Source organism: Mesoplodon densirostris, chromosome 8, assembly GCF_025265405.1.
Source record: "Mesoplodon densirostris isolate mMesDen1 chromosome 8, mMesDen1 primary haplotype, whole genome shotgun sequence".
Classification (NCBI taxonomy): Eukaryota; Metazoa; Chordata; class Mammalia; order Artiodactyla; family Ziphiidae; genus Mesoplodon; species Mesoplodon densirostris.
The window spans coordinates 92582948-92604170 of record NC_082668.1 but is presented as its reverse complement, the minus strand read 5'-3'; the positions used below and the strand labels follow the sequence as shown (position 1 = coordinate 92604170).

General features: G+C 36.5%; 2 protein-coding genes across 3 annotated transcripts in view; one reads left to right on the top strand and one right to left on the bottom strand.

The window, feature by feature from the left end:
* Nucleotides 1-13698, bottom strand: part of SCRN3 (secernin 3) — a 36708-nt gene extending 23010 nt beyond the window's left edge. The window contains exons 1-5 of one of the 2 annotated variants that reach the window (XM_060106808.1): nucleotides 13624-13698; nucleotides 11602-11678; nucleotides 9339-9520; nucleotides 8340-8539; nucleotides 5228-5440 (exon numbers count right to left, since the gene is read on the bottom strand). In XM_060106808.1, the coding sequence (XP_059962791.1) occupies nucleotides 5228-5440; nucleotides 8340-8539; nucleotides 9339-9439 (514 nt within the window). In that variant the 5' untranslated portion in view covers nucleotides 9440-9520; nucleotides 11602-11678; nucleotides 13624-13698. Of the gene's footprint in view, nucleotides 1-5227; nucleotides 5441-8339; nucleotides 8540-9338; nucleotides 9521-11601; nucleotides 11771-13623 lie in introns of both variants that reach the window. The other variant, XM_060106807.1, reaches the window with a different exon arrangement.
* Nucleotides 13699-13743: 45 nt separating this feature from the next.
* The window catches only part of CIR1 (corepressor interacting with RBPJ, CIR1), a 45730-nt gene continuing 38250 nt past the window's right edge, over nucleotides 13744-21223 (top strand). Inside the window, exons 1-2 of the mRNA XM_060106441.1 lie at nucleotides 13744-13889; nucleotides 18427-18521. Of these exons, the coding sequence (XP_059962424.1) occupies nucleotides 13818-13889; nucleotides 18427-18521 (167 nt within the window). The 5' untranslated portion in view covers nucleotides 13744-13817. The remainder of the gene's footprint in view (nucleotides 13890-18426; nucleotides 18522-21223) is intronic.

Below are 21223 nucleotides of genomic sequence, written 5' to 3'. Positions count from 1 at the left end.
ATATTCAATATCCTATGATAACCCATAATGGAAAAGAATATAAAAAAGGACATATATATACATTTAACTGAATCACTTTGCTGTACAGCAGAAATTAACACAACATTGTAAATCAACTATACTTCAATCAAAAAAATAACTGAATAAAGTCTTCATTTGATAATCCCAACATCTAGATCATCTTGTCATTGGTATCTATTGTCTTTTCCCTTCCAAATTGTTGAGATTTTCCTAATTTTCATATATTGGGTAATTTTGGATTGTACCATTTAGATTACAACATTATGTTATGAGATTTTGGGCCTACTTTCTGTCCACACCCAGTGCATAGTTCCAGGAATCATACTGTTTGAAACCAGGCCAGGTGATATGGAAGGAAAAAAACCATGAAACTCACTGCTGGATGAATTCATACTTTGGGTTCTGGTTTCTTTCTCCTATTGCCTGTCCCTTTTTACATTTAAAGGTCCTCAGATAACTGTTCCATACAATATTTCCAGGTTTTTGGTTATATTCAGAAAAAGAGATAGAATAGAGTTTACTTACAGCATCTTATCTGGAACCAGAACCAGCCTACATTAAATGTTAATGAACTGTAGTTTCTAATTAAAAGGCAAAACTTATCAGAATGGTTTAAAAAAAAGATTAAACCATATTTTTTTTTACAAGCAATGTGCTTTAGATATAAAGATACAGATAGTTTGAAAGCAAATGGATAGGTGAGTATATGTCATATAAACAGTAAACAGAAAGCTGGGCTAAAGTTGACTTCAAGACAAACAGTATTAACAGTGAGAAATAATATTTCATGAAGAAAAGGCCCAATTCACCAGAAAGACAAAACAATTATAAATATGTATGCACCTAATAACAGAGCTTTAATATATATTAAGCAAAAACTGACAGAATTAAAGGGAGAAACAGACAATTCCATAAGCATAATTGGAGATTTTCACACTCCTCTCTTAGTAATATATAAAACAAGAAAAAAAAATCATTAAAGATGTAGATGATGACAGTAACCATCTTGACCTAATTGACCTAATTGATATTTATAAAACTCTATACCTAACAAGTGCAAGGTGCATATTTTGTACAGCAAAATAGATCATATGCCAGGCCATAAAATAAGTCTCAGTAAATTTTAAAGGACTGAAGTCATATAGAGTATGTTCTCTGAGTTCAGTGGAATTAAATTAGAAATCAATAACAATAAGATATCTAGGAAACCCTCAGATATTTGGAAATTCATAACACACTTCTAAATAATTCACAAGTCAGAAAAGAAATCACAGGGGAAATTTTAAAACATTTCAAATGAATGATAACTAAAGATGTGGAATGATATTCCAAATATACCATCAACTAAAAAGTGGATTAAAGTAGAATATATTCAGTATTGGCCTATTTTTATTTTAAAAAATAAGCTGTATATGTATACAGGGAAATATGGCTACAAAGAATATCTGCTAGCAATGATATATTTTACTTTTGCAATTAAAAATATTTAAATGTTAAGTGAGTGCTGAGTACTTATTATGAGTAATTTTTGTTCCTCTTTGTTTACCTGCATTTTCCAAATGCTTAACTTTGAATATTTGTTACAACATTCAATTTTGGTTTTGTTTCAGTGACTGTAATTTTCATTTTTAGAATTTCTGCACATTTTAGAATTTTCAAATTTATCTGTTTATTTTTCATAATCTCCTACTCTTCCTTTATGGATTTCATTCCTTCCTTTATATCTTTGAACATTTTAATTTTATTTTTTTAACTTTTTATTATAGAAAATTTCAAATATATAAAAGTTCAGAAAAATTATACAATGAATCCTCAAATATTCATTACTGCTTCAACAGTTATCAAATCTCTCCCATCAAATTATTTTGAAGAAAATCCCAGTCACATCATCTCATCCATAATATTTCAGTACGTTATCTATACAAAAGGAATTTTTTTATAAATATAGCTAAAATACAATGACCACATCTGAATTTTTTATAAATATAGCTAAAATACAATGACCACATCTGAATTTTTAAATAATAATTCCTTAATATTATTTAATCATTAGCTAACTTTAAATCAGCTAATTTGTTCTCGGGTGTGAATTTCCTGTATTTGTTGGGTCTATGAATTGTTTCTCTTTTAGTACTATATTTGCTCATGTGTTTATAATTTTTTTATAATTTTTTTCCTGTGAAATCATCTTCAAAGGGAATTTCTAGGAGAGTCCTGGCAGACCATGGATAATGAAGGCTTCCATATGGGTGGTTAATAAAATACATACAGCCTCCTTACCTGAATCTAAACTGTTATAAACACTGAATAGCAAGAGCCTACAACCCATTATTTTAAATGGAAAAAATAATAATGTATTCCTAGCCCATATTTAAAAACTCAATCAATTTCCCCAAATATTACTAAATACTTGTAAAACCTATGTAACAATCAACCAAGAACTTCTGCATAATGGGAAGTGTGTAAACACTAATCATCTATTTATTTAACTCTCAATGAATGTCCAATAATTGTGCTGTGTGCAGTTCAAAATAATAACATATCTTACTGGATATGAATTGCATTTCTCTTCTGTACTGCAAAAAACACTCAGTATAATGTAAATAGAACTGCTTCCAACTATGAAGGAACAGTAGGGGCTAGAATTACCCTCCTACTGTAGACAAACAGAAAACTGGACAAAATATATAAAACTGTTTTTGGATATTGGACAACAGGTAATGTAGGATTATGATCCCTGAGAGAAAGGAAACAAATAAGGTAAGCCCTACCATTGTGTTGACTCCAGGAGCTCAGTGTTGTTGGAGGCATTTTCAGACAACAGTACAGGGAGGGGGACCCAGACATAGCCCAAAGATCACTCTAAGTTGAGGAAACAGAGGTGGAAGTTCAGGGAGGTCAGGGTGGTAGAATTTGCAAAGCAGAGCACGAAAGAGGAATGAGCTACCTCTCAAAAAATTTCTAGCAACCTGTACAGAGGGTCCATTGAGCCTCTGGCTGAATACCAATTTGCACACACACATAGAGTGAAACTCCACAAGACCAAACAAAGGACAAATTATAAGGAAAGAGCAATTATTGGAAACTATGAGTTTTTAAAAAATACATAAAGCTAACACAGGGCTGGGAATCTTTTGAGTTCCTACTAGCTGGAATAAGAAGATCTCATTTAATACATAAGGCATTCAGCAGAGATCCCAGAAGGATCACATGCCTTTAGTGGGACTAAACTAGCCCTGGTATAATAGCTACTCTAGAGCTACCCTAGAAAAGCAAATAGGCCTAAAAAAGATGAAACTGTTCCCTAAATAATGAAATTAACTGATAAAACAAAGTCCAACACTCATTAAAGGAGTAAAACAAAATCCAGAACTCAATGATTAAAATCTGCAATGTCGGGCCTCCCTGGTGGCGCAGTGGTTGAGAGTCTGCCTGCCGATGCAGGGGATACGGGTTCGTGCCCCGATCTGGGAGGATCCCATATGCCGCGGAGCGGCTGGGCCCGTGAGCCATGGCCGCTGGGCCTGCGCATCCGGAGCCTGTGCTCCGCAACGGGAGAGGCCACGACAGTGAGAGGCCCGCATACCGCAAAAAAAGAAAAAAAAAAAATCTGCAATGTCCATCATCTAATAAAAAATTATTAAACATATGAATAAGCAGGAAAATGTGACCCAAAACCAGAAGAATATCAAATCAACAGAAACAGATGCAGAAATTACAGAGATAATAGAGTTAGAAGACAAGGATGTTAAAACAACTATTATAAAACAGCTGTCTGCTAAATATGCTCAAGGATTTAAAGAAAAACATGAAGGTAATGAATAGAGAAATGAGAGATATACAAAAAGAACCAAATAGAACATGTAGAGATGAAAAATATAATAACTGAAATGAAAATATTACTAAGTGAGATTAACAGCATATTAGATAATGCAGAAGAAAAGATCAATGAACTTGAGGACATAATAATAGAAACTATCCATAATAAATGTAGAAACTACATCCTTTCATCTGAATGTCCATGTTTTTAATGGCAGTTACATGAAGATTCATTATAGCAGATTTCTCATCTGGATGGGAAATTTGAGTAAAATTTGAGTATTTGTCATATATTCATAGAGACACAGGTATGCTGGAATTCTGCATACCTGTGGTTTGCAGGTTCCAAACCAGTTTGTTTCTCAACACAGCACAGGTAGCCTCAGCTGAGTCTACAAAATACATGTAGCTCAGAGTTCAGTCACTCACAAGAGAATGTACTGACCCCTAGCCTGGGACAGCAGACAGCTCAATTCCAGGCTGGGACTCTGGGCATGGAGCAGAGTTCTAATCTTAGTAACTAGTCCAGTTCCTGCTCCCCAGATAGGTCTTTCAGCTAGGCACCTACATTCTCAAGGATGTTAAAACTAGCCTCTAAGGATGATATGTGGTCCACCATCTCCCCTTTGACACAGAGAGAAGGAGGACTGTATGGAGAAGAGACACCTCAAATCTTGCTGACACTATGGGTTCTCTCTTCATTTTTGGTACCTAGTGATTTCCTCTTCTTGTGTTTAAACCTATCTATATATGTCCTTAATGTTCAAATATTTTATTCAACATTTCTAGAGTTTAAGAGTGGAAAGGGAGAATTCTTATATCTGCTCAGTTTTTCTTCTTGACAAGTTATAGACATAACTTTTGAAATTAGAAAATAACCAATAAGGGTACTATCAAAAGATAAATGAAAGAAGCAGCAGCAATAGTCAAAGAAAACCATCTCCATGTTCCAATGAACTCTGAGAAGAAAAGTAATCCAAATTTGGCCTTAAGAATATTACTAAGAACTGAAAAAAGGGTTTGAGGATTGCAAATCTGAACTTGTCGTTCAGAAAGAATTATTACCGTCTCACAATTATATAGCACTTCACTCATCTCAAAAAACAGCTTACAGTATCACAATGTTTTCAGGTTTTTTTTCTTTTTGTTTTTCCTTTGGCTGTGCTGCACGGCCTGCGGGATCCTAGTTCCCCGACCAAGAATCAAACCCGTGCCCCCTGCAGTGGAAGCACAGAGTCCCAACCACTGGACCACCAGGGAATTCCCTGTTTTCAGTTTTAATAAAACTATATCTTACTTAGAATAATTTTTCAAAAAACAGACTTTATTATACCCACATTATATTTACATGAAATAACATTTTCATTCTAATATTATTTAAAATTACCTTTATGTTTATTCAGAAGCTTGTAGCCTTCACAGTATCTGCCTGGAGAAATCATCATCTTGGCTGTGTCAAGATAAGAGTATGATGCAGCAAAATCAAACTCCTTTTTACCATCCCACCAACCTTTCTGCTTAGCATAGCTTCTCATGTCTGGGTGTTCCCGATCAATCTTGGTTGTTATAGAAAGCTGATTAGAAATATTACGAACTCCCTCTATTTTCAAAGAAGAGAAGAAGGGAGAAGAAAAGTCATATTTAATGTAATATATCTATCTCTGTACATTACGATCCTTAATCATTATTTCAATGTAAATATAGGCTTCTAAATGTTGTACCATGTGCATCTATTTATTACAGACTCAAATAGATAAATAAATTACTTTTTTAAATTAAACTTTTTATTTTGAGGTAATTATGGATTCACATGCAGTTGTAAGAATTAAAGAGAGAGCTATGCACCTTTACACCATCTCCCCAAATGGTAACATCTTGCATAATATCACAACCAAAATACTAGTATTTATACAGTCAAGGTACAGAATATCACAAGGATCACTCATGTTGCCCTTTTATAGCCACACCCACTTATCTCCCACACCCAGCCCTTCATTAACCCCAGGCAACCATCTGTTATCCATTTCTATAACTGTCATTTCAAGAAAATCATATAAATGGAATCATACAATATACAATCTTTAGGCTTTTGTTACTCAGTTTAATTCCCTAAAGATTATTCCAGGTTATTGTATGTATCAACAATTCATTCCTTTTTATTACTGACTAGTATTCCATGTTATAAACATTCTATGGTTTGTTTAAACATTCACAAGTTAAAGGACAGCTAGGTTGTTTCCAGTTTTTGGTATCATGGGAAAAGCTGCTCTAAAAATTCATGTACAGGTTTTTGTGTGCATTTAAGTTTTATTTCTCTGGGATAAATGCATAAGATTGCAATTGCTGCATTGTATAATGGTTGCATATTAAGGTTTTTTTTTAACTGCCGAACTGTTTTCCAGAGTGACTGTACATTCTTATTAGCAATGTACCATCCCCCAGATTCTCACTAGCATTTGGGAGTGTCATTTAAAAATTTTTAGCCATTCTGATAGAGGTAGAATGATATCTCATTGTAGTTTTAGTTTGCATTTCCCTAATGGCTAATGACGTTGAACATCATTTCATGTGCTTTTGTGACATCTGTATAACCTTTTAGGTGAAATGTCTCTTCGTGTCATTTGTCTTTTTACTGTTGAGTTTTGACAGTTCTTTATATATTCTAGATATTAGTCTTTTATATGAATTACTGTTTAAAAAATAGTCATAAGTAAGTTTAGAACAGAAATATAAGGCTTCTAAAAATATCATGGCACTAAGTTATAACAAAATTTTCAACTAAAATACAAAATAGAAGAAACAATAAAAGTCTGTTCTAAACAGATCAGAATAAATGAAATAGATCATGATAAATGAAAATTAATAACATTTTAAAACAGATTTGGAATGATAGTCTGCCAAGTAGAAATCAATTTAATTACTCTAATGAAATCATACCTGGGATATTTTCACTACAAAAATAGACTTAAGTCATGATAGAATCAAAGAGAAGAGGAATTTTCCATCGAGTAGATAATTCCCTATAGTTAAACTACTTAGTTCTTGGGCTAATTTAGTAATAGGAAGAGAAACAAGTTGGCAAAGTTAATCTACAATTGGATAATCAGACTCAGTGAAGGTGTTTGTTTTGGATGGCTCGGTGGGGCTATCTTTTTCAACAGAATTCGTTTTTCTCTTGGATATAGCACACTTGACAAAATAAAAAGTAATTAATGGTATAATCAGGCCAATTATCACAATAATGAAAAGAGTCTAAATTCAGTTTTGTGTATTAATAAACACACATGCAAAATATAAAATGTCCATCAAAACAACTGTCAGGGCCTCCCTGGTGGCGCAGTGGTTAAGAGTCCGCCTGCCGATGCAGGGGATACGGGTTCGTGCCCCGGTCTGGGAGGATCCCATATGCCGCGGAGCGGCTGGGCCTGTGAGCCATGGCCGCTGGGCCTGCGCATCCGGAGCCTGTGCTCCGCAACGGGAGAGGCCACAACAGTGAGAGGCCCACATACAGCAAAAAGAAAAAAAAAAAAAAAAAAACAACTGTCAATGACCTGTTTTGAAAAATAACATCCAAATCCTCCAAAGCTCAAGGCTACCTTCATGAAGACTTCCCAAATTTCTCCAGCTCACGATGACTTTTCTTTTCTCTAAATGTTCATAGCATATATGTGTGTGTGTCATTCACTTGCCATTTAATATTTTCACATGTGTATCTTATCCCCCTTGTAAAACTATGAGATCCAGGAGGTAATTACACAAGAAGTACATGGTCAAGCTTAAGCACAAGGTTGTACTCTAGTGAAAGAATACTGAACTGAGAGTCAGGATGGAAAGATTTAAATTCTAAGTCTCTCATTCACTGCCTTGAGTAAATCACTTCATATCTCTGGATCTACTCACTTGAAAAATGAGAGGAATATATGGTTACAAAGAAATCAAGAAAAAAAAAGCAAAGCATTCCAAAACAATCAACTGTGTTATTTACTCAATGACATCAAATTTTTATACTTTACTATTGTATCAATATATTCTTTCTAACGATTAAACCCACAGTCACCAATCCCCAATAACACTACCCTGTCCTCACCTCCATATCCACACGTGATAAAATTTTGGAGTTCAGCCCAAAGTTAAAGCAGGAAAAAATGGTAAAGAAATGGTTTCACTTCATAAAAAAGTGAAAAAGGGGAGGGGTTTAAAAAAAGTGAAAAAGTAGTATAAAACAGCCAAGAGCTACTGCACAGAAAATGTATACAGGTTATATGAAATTAATATCATATATATTAAAAAGACATAACACCACCTTTTCCTCTTTTTCAAGAAAGCCCTTTATAGTGTTCTTTCAATGTATGTTCTTTCAAATTTTTTCATTTCCCCTTCAGTTTTCGCCTTCATTGCACTGGAGTATAAATCTTGAAAAACAATTAAATGCAATGTCTGCAACTAAGAAGTTTTTTATTAATTGTAAAACAAATTAAATCATGAAAAGTTGTCCATACCTTGTACTTTTTCTGCTGCCCAGTACTTCCCTGCAGTCTCCAGAACCCAGGCTTCATTCCTATCAGCTATCAGGAAACTGTTGTGATAGCTAAATACCATCCTGCCCTCTGAACAATTTCCACCCTGGCCATATTTTTCTAATAAATCAACAATGACATTGAGGGCTTTTTCAGCTGTATCAGCTCTTTCAAGACCAAGTCTAAAATAAAAATATTAAAGTTCTCAGATTAAAATAAATTTCCATTATGTTTCTTAAATAATTTCATGCACATGAGATTTTGTGTTTATATTCCAAGTAAAAATCCTTTCAAGTTAACAGATACACTGAAATCCAACTTCTAAACTATTCCTTGTGAAGTAGTGAAGTCAGTTTGGAATCATGAAAACAAAAATTTGGAGTCAAAAATATCATCGTTCAAATTCCAACTTGGGAGTTTATTGGCAAATCACTTTATCTCTGAACCTTAGGTATCTCATCTGTAAAATTAGGATAATAATAATACCCCATAAGGTGACTGTGAGAATTAGTTACAGTCTGATAAAGTAAGTTAGGTACTTCCAATGAATCATAATTTTCAACTCCTTCCCTTCTCCTAATTAATGATATTTGAGAGTCTTGAAATTGCATGCCTGTATTCTGAAGCATTTTTTTTTTTTTTTTTTTGCGGTACGCAGGCCTCTCACTGTTGTGGCCTCTCCTGTTGCGGAGCACAGGCTCCGGACACGCAGGCCCAGCGGCCATGGCTCACTGGCCTAGCCGCTCTGCGGCATGTGGGATCTTCCCAGACCGGGGCACAAACTCGTGTCCCCTGCATCGGCAGGCGGACTCTCAACCACTGTGCCACTGGGGAAGCCCCCTGAAGAATTTTTAACACAAACTATAAAGTATCAAAGTCCAAAAAAATGAAAAAAAAGGGAAGATAAAAACATGTTAAGAGTTACAACAAATTTTAAATTTAGACAAGTTCTACAGTGCAAAAATATAACAAAAAAATAACCTGACAAGGTCCATGCCCAGTAGTGCCTCTTCATCACAAACTTCTTCTCTTCCCCATACAGCTTCATTCCCAATGCAAACTCCATGCTCATTGGCTCCCATTTCTGCCCCCCATAACCAAGCTGGGCGACTAAGGACAATAGCATATGTTTCAGGAACTTGATCAATCTCTATGTAAGTACACTGTAGAGAAAGTCATAACAATAACAATAAAACCAAAAAAGAAAAGTTATCAAAGTCTAGAATCTTAAAATCCATCAGAAGACATGACGATTATGAAAGAGATTATAACTAAATTGAAAATTTCAATAATAGAGGCATTACACTTAAAACATATTCAGAATTGTCCCTAGAGCATTTATTCATTCAGATATTTGCTAAGCATCTCCTACGATAAAACACTCTGTTAAGAGATATATTGGTTTCAAAGATGAATCAGATGCAGATCTTGCTGTCAAGAAACTAAGACTTCTACATTACCTAAGATACAATGAAATATAAAGTATAAAGAGTATGAAGAAAAGTGAAGATGGGGTGTTAATGGAAGCTCAGGAAAGGGATAGTTTCTAGTTGTGGAATCTTGAAACATTTTGTAGAGAAAGATGTATCTGAGTTGAAGTGTAGGGAAACAGATCTCAAACTCAATGTCCAGTGTTTCTTGATTGGTGATGTAAGTTCCATATGGTAGCCCTTAAATATACAGATGCCAATGTCACATGTGGGAATCACCGAGTATGTCCACAGCAGTGAAAAGAATGAAAACCACTGGCTTAGAGGATAGGTGAGACTTAAATATGAAGAGATAAAATACAAATGGATCCACGGGACTTCCCTGGTGGCACAATGTATAAGACTCCATGCTCCCAGTGCAGGGGGCCTGGGTTCGATCCCTGGTCAGGCAACTAGATCCCACATGCATGCTGCAACTAAGAGTTCGCACGCCACAACTAAGGCAACCATGTGCCTCAACTAAGGAGCTGATGAGCTGCAACTAAGGAGCTTGCCTACCGCAACTAAGACCTGGTGCAACCAAATAAATAAAAAATAAGAAAAAAAGAGAAATGGACCCAAGATGAATAAATAATCTCAGCAAAAGAAAAAATTTGGCCTAGTAAAGTCAGCCCTCCACACACACAGGTTCCACGTCCACAGATTCAACCAAACACAGATTGAAACTATTCAGGGAAAAAAAAAAACATTCCAGAAAGTTCCAAAAAGCAAAACTTGAATTTGACAGTTGCTGGCAACTATTTAGACAGCATTTACATTGTATTTACAACTATTTACATACCATTCACATTGTACTATATATAATATAGAGATAATTTAAAGTTTACGGGAGGATGTGCATAGGTTATGTGCATTTATATGCTATTTTATATAAGGGACTTAAGCATCACAGGATTTTGATATCCTAGGGGCTCCTGGAACCAATCCCCCATGGATGTGGAGGAACAACTGTATACATAAAAATGTCTAATATTTAATATATTTTGGTATTAGAATATCAGTAAAATGGAATCTAAAAAATATATAACTTAGGAATAAAAGCATAGTATGAAATTTTTACTTTAAGTTCCATGCTAAATGGATTTTTTTAATAAAAAATTTAAAGGATCCTTTAATTGACCTGTATACTATCAAATGACTGCATAAAGTGCATAGTGTTGATATTATTACCAATGGATCCAAAAACCTTTTTTGATGATAAAACTGTTACTTCCAGAGTCTGGAATGATTTTTCCTATTCTACACCAATCAGAATCCTTTTTGCCCATCAAACTCCAGCTGAAACCCCAACTCCTGGTGAAGCCTTCCTTAATTCCTAGTCTGAATTACTTGCTTCTCCACTGATGTCACAACTTGCTGCCCTTACTTAAATTTAGCATTTAAACCATCCTTTTTTACAACGTGGTTAGTTACATACACATCCTATTCCTCTACTAGACTCTAAGCTCCTGGAAGACAGAACTAGTCTTGACAGCAGGCTTTAAATCCCTTTGCCCTATTCGACATGCTTCCATATGGTAAGCATTCAAATATGTGATCAAAGAATTAACAATTCTTATTATTGTTATTTCAGCTTCCTCCAAATCATTGAAATTAAAGACCAGAGGTCTAGTTCTGATTCAAATTATTTTTCAAATTTAAATTCTTAAATTTTTAACTTCTATAGCCTCTGCCAAATGGCTAATGATTTTTAAAAACCTGTTCATGATATTTTTAAAGAAAAATATTGCTAACAAAACATGCATTTCACCTACCTTAAGATGTTCCTTCAGATTGTCATGAACTGCAGCAGGAAAATAAACTACCTCCTGTACTTCATCACAGGGTCTATCTGAATTTTTTCCAAAAATAATCCTGTTATTAACTGTTGCTGGAGGTAGTGCCACAAAAGTGTCACAGGAACAAGGTTCCATTTTTTTAAAACTAAAAATCATATGGAAGATTCAAAATAAAAAGAGAAAAGCATTTTTAGTATATACAAAACAAAGAGTTTTACTTGATGACCAGGGGATATTACTGCCATATCTAACATAGGATATTCATTAAAGTTTCAAATTTCGTATCAGTAAGAAAATGACTTGGGAATGAATCTAGTACTACAAGATTTAGTAAGAAAATAGGAATGACAAGTACCTTCTTCTAGTCTATAGGTCAAATTTACTCTCTAAGCTCTTTCTCTCCTGAAGTCTTCCTTGAATCTCCTTTCACTATTTCCGTATTTGGGAACACCTGTACCTAGCTCTACTGTTATAAAGACTATATTTGTATATATATGTCTTCTTAGTGGACAGTGAGATCCTTGAGAGCTGAGAGTATGTCTTATTAATCTTTGTATTCTCATCACTGGCACTTATGGAAAAGTCACAGTATTATATACCCAGTGTTTCCTCAAAGATGGGAAGAAGGGGTCTCTTTTGAATGGTTACAATACTAATAAGACTGAAATTTTGAAACAGACTCACTGAATCGGACAAATACAAAAACATGTCAATAAAATTCCAAATTGTTGTTATTTCCAGGAAGATGTTCACATTCAACTTGTGAATCCTGATTGTATAATTTAATATCAAGATCATGTCTTCATTTGTAATTTGGAGAATCTTAAATCCTCAATTTAGTAGAATTTGTTTGCTTCCAGAATGGCACATTGTTTTAGAGTTTCAGATTTAAGTATAATAAATGATTCATTCAAAAGAAAACACAATGACTCAAGTAAGAAAGAAACAACTTCAGCCTGAAACACCTAAGGGTTTTTCTTTTTTCCTCAATGATGGAAACAGAACGGTCACCATTGCTTCTGTTCTTTTCCGTGTGAATTTCAACCTTTATATCCTAGATCGCCTTCTATTTGTGTTCCAAAGCTAATTCCACCACTACTTAACTTTGGCAGGCTATTTAATCTCTGTCTAAGTCTCCTGCCTCATCGGTAAATATCTTGGGGGCTGTTATGAGAATTTAATAAGACAGTGTGTAAAGCGTTTTTCAGTTCTTAGAACATATCAGACACTTAAAGCTGTTATTATTATTCATCAGAAGAGTCAATTTCTTACAAAAGGCTTATTCTTGACATCACGCTCACCCCCTCCCGCGAGAGGATTTGGTTGGTGGATCCCCTACAGCCACGTCCACTCAAAACCGTGAAGTTTCAAGAGCCATCAAGCTTCACTAGGTGATCTGAGCAAACTGCGGTAATAAGGAAAGCTAAGGAAACATGCCACCCAGTTAGTAAGACACCTAGCCCATTTAGGAGGGGAAGCCTTGAGGGCCTTTACTAACTCCTAAAATGTATTCGTCATTTAACAAGTGTTCATGAATATCTTTCTGCACCAGGCACCGTACTGGTAACAAAAGAGTCCTCGCTCCTTTGGAGTTGACATTCTACTTTATATGCTTTAGTTCACCAAGCGGTTTCAGAAACATCACATCGTTTGATCCTCACAAACGTGCTACAGTTAGGGCAAGAATTACTACTTTAGTAACACAGATAGAAAAAGTTGGTTTAGAAAAGTTTATGTAACTCGAAATGGAGTTCACAGAGTAAAGGGCTCGGACTTCAAGCACCTCCTTGTACAAAAGCCGCCACCCAGCCAGCGTTCCTCACCCAAACTGGCTGCACTCAAATTGCAGCCCGCGCCGCGACCCGGACCCCTCCCAGGAGCCCCTCCCAGCCCCCAGCAGCCCCTCCCAGGAGCCCCTCGGCCCCGCCGCGCCACAGTTCCCGACTTCCCGCTTCCAACAACTACTATGCTCGCCCCACCCCCGTGCACCCCCCTCACCTGGCCTCCGAGGGGCCCAAAGTGAAAGGAGGAAGGGGCGAACAGGGAGCGGCACAGGCGCTAATTGCCGGAAGCTGTCCCTTTTGACCCCGGAAGTTCTCTCTGCCACGGGAGGCGCAGTTCCGGTTAGGCAGCAGAGTTTGTTTACGCTGGTCTCAGATCTAGCGGCTCCCTTCCCGAGCTCAGGCTCCAAAATGGGAAAATCCTTCGCCAATTTCATGTGCAAGAAGGACTTTCATCCTGCCTCCAAATCCAACATCAAAAAAGTGAGTACGAGGAGCAGGCCTTTGGCGCCTGGGTTCCCAGGGGTTCCTGGAGGTGAGAGCGGTGGAGTCTCTGGGATCCCTGGGACAGTCGCCTCTTCTCCATGCCTAAAGCCCTGGCGTTCTCTTCCCTTCTCCGCTGGCCCTCGACGTTTATTCTGTTGTACATCAGCCAGGAGACGGGCGGCTCTGTGTGCTCTTTCGGTTTTGTCAGCTAGAATGTAAATCTTTAAGATATGAAGACCGATAACCGGCTTCCTCATAACTTCCCGCAGCAGATTCTGATGTTGTCTTTTCGAATCCCAGAGATCACGGCTTCTGAGCTCTGCTGTCCTATACAAAGAAGACTCCCTGTCTATTTAAGATAGATCTTAAAAGGGAAATAAAGTCACACCTTGCTTACTCTTTTTATCCCACTTGATCATGTACCGTCTGTCTGGAGACCTCATTGAACTTTGGCTTTTTAAATAACTACTTACAGGTCTACTACGTCCAGTACAGAAAAACTGTGTTGAATATTATAGTAGTGGAAAGCAGAATGGTGAGGTAGGAGGAGTATGAGCGTTGAAACCAGACCTAGATTCTCTTTTTCCAGCACAGTCACTTTTAGCCCTGAGACCTTACACAAAATATTTAATGTCCCTGATCCTCAGTGTCCTAATCTATAAGTTAAGAATGATTAGTATCAGTTGCCTTGACTTGTGAAAATTGTTATGAGGACTAAATAAGATGGTGTAGATAAAGACTTTGAAACAAGTACCACCACCTAGCACTCTGCCCAACACATAGAGGGAGTGCTCAATAAAGTGTTAATTGCCCCTACACACACCCTTATCCTTAGCCTGCTCCTAAAATACAGGTGGTAACAAGAGTTTCATCCCTGGCCCATGTCTTGCTTACTCTGTATGCTTTCCCAAACAATCACAGCCAATTTTATAGTTTTAACCACCCCTTATTTACTCCTGACTCTCAAATCTACAGTGCGAGATCTTTCCCCTTAGCTGGAGGCACCTGAAGACAACTATATACTAGACAGTTTCATCTTGATATCCTACAGGCATCTCAAACTCAACATATTTGAAATGGAACTTACCTTTTATCCTAAATCTGCTCTTCTTTTTATACTTCCTGTTCTCATATCAGTAGGAAATACAGGTAGTAACACAACCCTTCATCCAGTCACCCAGGCCAGAGACTCAGGATTCGTCCTTTCCCATCACTCCTTTATCTTGTCAGCTAAGTTGGTCTTACCTCTCAGATATCTGTTGAATCCATCTCTCCTCCTTGTCACTACTGCCTGTATCTTAGCTTAGACCCTCATCATCTTTCACCTAGACAGTTATATTTCCTAACTGGTTTTTCTGCTGCCAGTCTTGACCCCTCTCAAATCCATTCTCTACCCATCTAGCCATCAGAATAATTTTTTTTTTTTTTTTTTGCGGTATTTGGGCCTCTCACTATTGTGGCATCTCCCGTTGCGGAGCACAGGCTCCGGATGCGCAGGCTCAGCGGCCATGGCTCACGGGCCTAGCTGCTCTGCGGCATGTGGGATCTTCCCGGACCGGGGCACGAACCCGTGTCCTTTACATCGTCAGGCAGACTCTCAACCACTGCGCCACCAGGGAAGCCCTGGAATAATTATTTTTTTATTTAGCAGTTTTATTGAGGTATAATTCACATACCATACAATCACCCATTTAAAGTGTACAATTCAGTAGTTTTTAGTATATTTATGAACTTTATCATCACAAAAGTTCTAAAAGATTTTCATCACCCCCGCAAACCCATATCTATTAACAGTCACTCCCCATTTGTCCTTAATCCTTCCCCCTCCCCAGCCCTAGTCAACCACTAACCTGCTTTTTGTTTCTGTGGATTTGCCTATTCTCGACATTTCATATAAATGGAATCATGCAATATGTGATTTTTTTGTGACTGCCTTCTTTCACTTAGCATAATGTTTCAGAGTTCATGTTGTAGAATGTATCAGTATTACATTCCTTTTTATTGCTGAATAATTCCATTATATGGATATAGCACATTTTATTTATCCATCATTTGATGAATATTTGGGTGTTTCCATAGAGTAGTCATTTTAAAGCACAACTCTGATTTCTTCTAGCTCCTTATTAAAATACTACAGGATTAAGTCCAGGTAACCAGGCTCCAGTTTATTTTTCCTTCTTCATGCCTTACTGCTATTCTCCCACCATAGATTTTATACTCCAGTAAAATCAAGCTACTTAATTCCTGTTTTACACTTTTGGATCTTTGTCTGAGTTGTTCCCTCTGCTGGTAATATCTCACTCTGTTTTTCCCTTGGCAAAATTTTGATCCGCTTCAAAATCCTGTTTAACATGTATGAAGCTACTTGTGTAACAGGGTTATTTATTGCAGCTGAGTTTGTAATAGTAAAAGATTGGAAATTTCTTAATGCCCATCACTACAGCAGGAGATTGGTTAAATGAATGGTGGTGTAGCCCCACAAAAGAAGGATATTCTTCACCACCCCATCCCCCAGAAAACAAGAAAGTGTTTTGTTTACTGATCTGGGAATGATCTTCATGGTATAGAATTTTATTTTATACATATTCTCTGTGTACAGCATATTGTATATATATGCTGTATATGTTACCATTTGTGAAAAGAATGACCAAAAAATGCATGTGTTTGTATTATATTATGTATATTATGTGTATGTCCTTGTGAACATCTTTGGAAGAATATACAAAACAGGAATAATATTGGCTACCTGTGAATATAGTTACTTCATTTAAAAAATAAAGAACTTCTAAAAACCAAAACTTGGCTATAAAGCATTCCATTATACCAGCCTTCTTCCTTGCCCCCTAGAACACTGTCTTATTCTATTTCTTCATGTTGAACATACTCTGTTCCAAATATCAATTTTTATTGTTACTATTTTTTCCCAGCTGAGGATTTATTGGCGTAAATGCAACCATATAAAAACATCAGTTATGAAAAACACAGTCACCATGTGCCCCTCTCCCCTGCCCTTAGCCCAGGCCCAAATATTGTTACTGTTTATTTACACAATTCCTGTCTTTTTTATTATGAAATATCTTAAACATACGGAAAAGTTAGTATGATTTTCTATTAGCAGATTCTGAGCATTATGTAGGCAAGAATATGTTTTACTACTTTTTATTCTAGTTCATCATAAATATTCATGTATTTAAGCTCTTGAGCAATTGAGACTAGTAAAATAACTTTGTAAAATCTAAAGCTTTAAATAAATGGTAGTTTTTGTTAGAAGTAATATGTTAATCATTAGAATGTTATTTTTAATATATTATTTGACCAGGCAATGACACCTTGCATTTTTCTATTGCAACTGTTTGCATTTTGAGCTACGGTGAAAATTCCAAACATGTGCTTTTTACTGCCCATCCCAAGTGTAGACTTTTCTTCTACTATAATATTACATTGGTAATGTTATGTTGGTTATGGCATGTATGTTATGTATATTATGTTATGAAGGCAGTGGAAGAAACTTTCAGAAACTTATACCAAAAGAAATTTCTGGTATATCTGTCCCTGAAGGGTTCTCTTTTCATTTCTATTTTTGCTTTTATCTCCATATTAATCTCAGATTGTGGTGCCCATAGAAGCTTCCTTTCTGAGCACTATTAAATACTGATAACTGCTGTTTTGCATCTAAATAATGTCAGTCTTGTCCCCCATCCTTCTCCCCACACTTACCTGCCCCCACCTACATTTAATAATTATAATTTTATCAGTGTAAGTATTTTTCCTTGAATTTACCTTCTTAAAACTTAGCTTGTTGCGAGAGAAAGTTTTGCCTTGCTGTTTATGTTGAATGGTTATCAAACATTTTGTCCTTTACTTTATAGGAGGTGGGAAGTCACTGATACCTTTTAAACCTGGAAGTAACATGATTAAATATCCTTACATCAGTTGTGTGGGCTTTTTACCTTCACCACTTTTACGATTCTGAGAATTTCACATAGGGACGCATTCAGCCTGTGGTGGTGGTGCCCTTGAGCAGCTGCAGGACGTCAGATGCATCTCTTTGATTCCTCTCTTGTCTCGTCCCTTTTTTCTACAACTACCTTTCATCTCCTTTCCTTTTTTTCTCCTATTTGTCTTCCATTTCTCCTCTCTTGGGATGTCAGTGACACCCACTGGCATCCATGGGCACCATTTAACCTTACTGGTTGTGCCCTATATGTTTTTTGGACTAGACATATTCCATGTAGAGAGATGGTTGTTCTCATCTCTGAAACAACAACAGAGGGATTGAATGCAAGAAGCAGTTGTACCCCAAGTGCTCAGCGTGGTTCTCAAGTTTGACATTTTTGCCTGAAAGTTTAGCTGTTCTGAATGATTATATTTAAGGACTTATATAAAAGCACAAATCAGATTTTCAAGTGTTGTTTTGTGATAACGACATTATGACCAAAATAGATGATGTTGTAAACTATATACAATAGCATTTTATATTTTATTATAAAAGAGAGTAAACTTCCTACTTAAGTTTTGTACTTTACTAATTTAGGTATGGATGGCAGAACAGAAAATATCATATGATAAGAAGAAACAAGAAGAATTAATGCAACAATATCTTAAAGAACAAGAATCATATGACAATAGGTAAGAAATTCCACTATGCTGGTGTTTTTAGAATAGTCAATTGCATGAGAATATCCTTTACTGAATCATATATTAAATTAGCTTTATTGAATTGAATGACCCAATGATAGGATTGTATTCCCTGTGAACTGTCTTTACTCTTATATTGATAGATGGGCACTTTTTCCAACCTTACCCATAATTCACATAAAATATTGATTGAGGGCCTCCCTGGTGGCGCAGTGGTTGAGAGTCCGCCTGCCGATGCAGGGGATACGGGTTCGTGCCCCGGTCTGGGAGGATCCCATATGCCGCGGAGCGGCTGGGCCCGTGAGCCATGGCCGCTGGGCCTGCGCGTCCGGAGCCTGTGCTCCGCAACGGGAGAGGCCACAACAGTGAGAGGCCCGCATACCGCAAAAAGAAAAAAAAAAAAAAATTGATTGATGTGACTCCACATACAGTTTATAGGGAAGTCCCAACTTATACAAAACTTAGAAGAAAAATAAATATCTATACTTGAACTACTGAGGCCTCTTACAAAGATATTTCTTCAACATACACTGAAATGAAAAGGCGCACAGGACAGCTTCAAGAAGTAAATTGAAGTGTCTCTACTTGACCTGCGTGTCATTGTTCTGTTAATGGCAGGATCAGAGCTAGAGTTCTTCGTTGGTTTACTACGGTACAGTACCTGCCCTTTAGCTATTGTCATTTATGTTTGTATTTGCAGGTCTAACTCTGAAGCTGATTTCTCTTGGTTAATCAAGCAAATGAATAGTGGTGCTTTAGTTAGATAGGTCATATTTTCTCTTCCACTCAGTCGTATATTTCATCAAAACATGGAACTTAAGCGAAGTAATACTAAACTATTACTAAATACTCTTTTTAAAATATAGTATATCGAGAGCAAAATTAAGGAAATAAAATGCTTAGTTTAATTAAGTACTTTTCTCACTAATTTATTTAATCTGATTAACTTTTATTGAGTGCCTACTTCATGTAAGACAACAAATGGTGTTGTAGTGGCCTATAAAATTGTGATGCATAGTTTCTCTCTACCCCCAAGGAAATCTAATAAGGGATATGTACATACATATAGTTCAAGGCTGAAGGTAATAACTGATTGAAAACACACTTTATAAAAACTGTGGCATGCTAGCATAAGAAAAGAATTCCATTTGGGATAACAAGGTAAGACTTCATAAAAGAGGTGACATTTAAGCTGAACTGTGAAGAATGGTAAGGATTTAGATCTTTGGTTCTCAACTGAGGGCCACTATTACCCCTAGGAGACATGTGGCAACATTTGGACACATTTTTTTTTTTATTAAAAAATATATATTTATTTATTTATTTTGGCCACATCAGGTCTTAGTTGCGGCATGTGGGATCTTCATTGTAGCATGTGGGATCTTTCGTTCCGGCGTGTGGGCTCTAGAGCATGCAGGCTCGGTAGTTGCAGCTTGCCAGCTCTCTAGTTGTGGCGCACAGGCTTTAGAGCACACAGGCTTAGTTGCCCTGTGGCATGTGGGATCTTAGTTCCCTGACCAGGGATAGAACCTGTGTCCCCTGCTTTGGAAGGTGGATTCTTAATTACTGGACCTCCAGGGAAGTCCCTGGACACATTTTTTGATTGTCACAACTCAGGGGTTGGGTGATAACAGCACCTAGTGGGTAGATTCTAGGGATGCTGTAAAACAGCCCACAGTGCACTCAAAGAATGATCAAGTCCAAAATGTCAATAGCACTACCGTTGAGAGACTGTGATTTACATATAGTAAAAGCTTATTAAGGATGATCACGGTGGGAAGGTGGAGAGGATGTTCAGGAAACATCCAATATAGTTGAGTTACACCAATGAAGAGATAGTGGAGGTGGAAATATTTGAAGCTATGCAAATATTCTGAACTTTGCCCACTGATGTCAGTATTCATTGATAGATCTTGCCTGCATCAGTTATTACTGTAGTATTCTAATAGTGATTTTCTATTTCAGTCCCTCTACATTATTTAATTTGAATTCTTCTGGAAAGAGGATTTTTCCCTTTCCCTCACTTATTTATTTAATCATTTATTCCTATCAGCATGGACTCAGATATTTATTTAATTGGTTATAATCTAGTACTCCTATTTATTTTTTGCTCAAATTGTTCCAGTTTTGGCCTTTGCCTGCTCTCAGCTTGACTCCTATGTCCATTTAACATGCCCCATCCCTTTAAAAAAAAAAAATTCTTCCTGGCACTACAAGATCATCAAAAATTTGTCTTTTATTTTTCCCTGCTCCAACATTGGAGCAGTTTTATTGGTTCCTTTTATTGGAGAAAGATATTTACATACCAGGATCTAGACCCTAGGTGTGTTCATTGCTTTTAGGTTTGTTTGTTTGAATTTATGAGTATATAAAAGCAAATTTATGAGTATTTGGAGTGATTTGCTACATTTTTCTTTTTTCCCATTCAAAAGTTTTGTCCTTGATAGCCAATTCTGTTCCTTAGTACTGTATTTTTTTCCCTTTTAAGTTTTTAACTGTCCTAGATGTTTCTTAATGTTTGTGGATATTGATCCCTACATACTTTTTTTTAAAGATGACAATCACATTTATTTTCTGACTGGATAAATAAAAGGATGTCCAAAAATCTGTACATTTCACTCTGCTTAGAGTCAACAGCAAAAAAAAAAAAGAACCTGTACAGGTTTTTAGTTGAAGTTAAAACAGAAATGCCA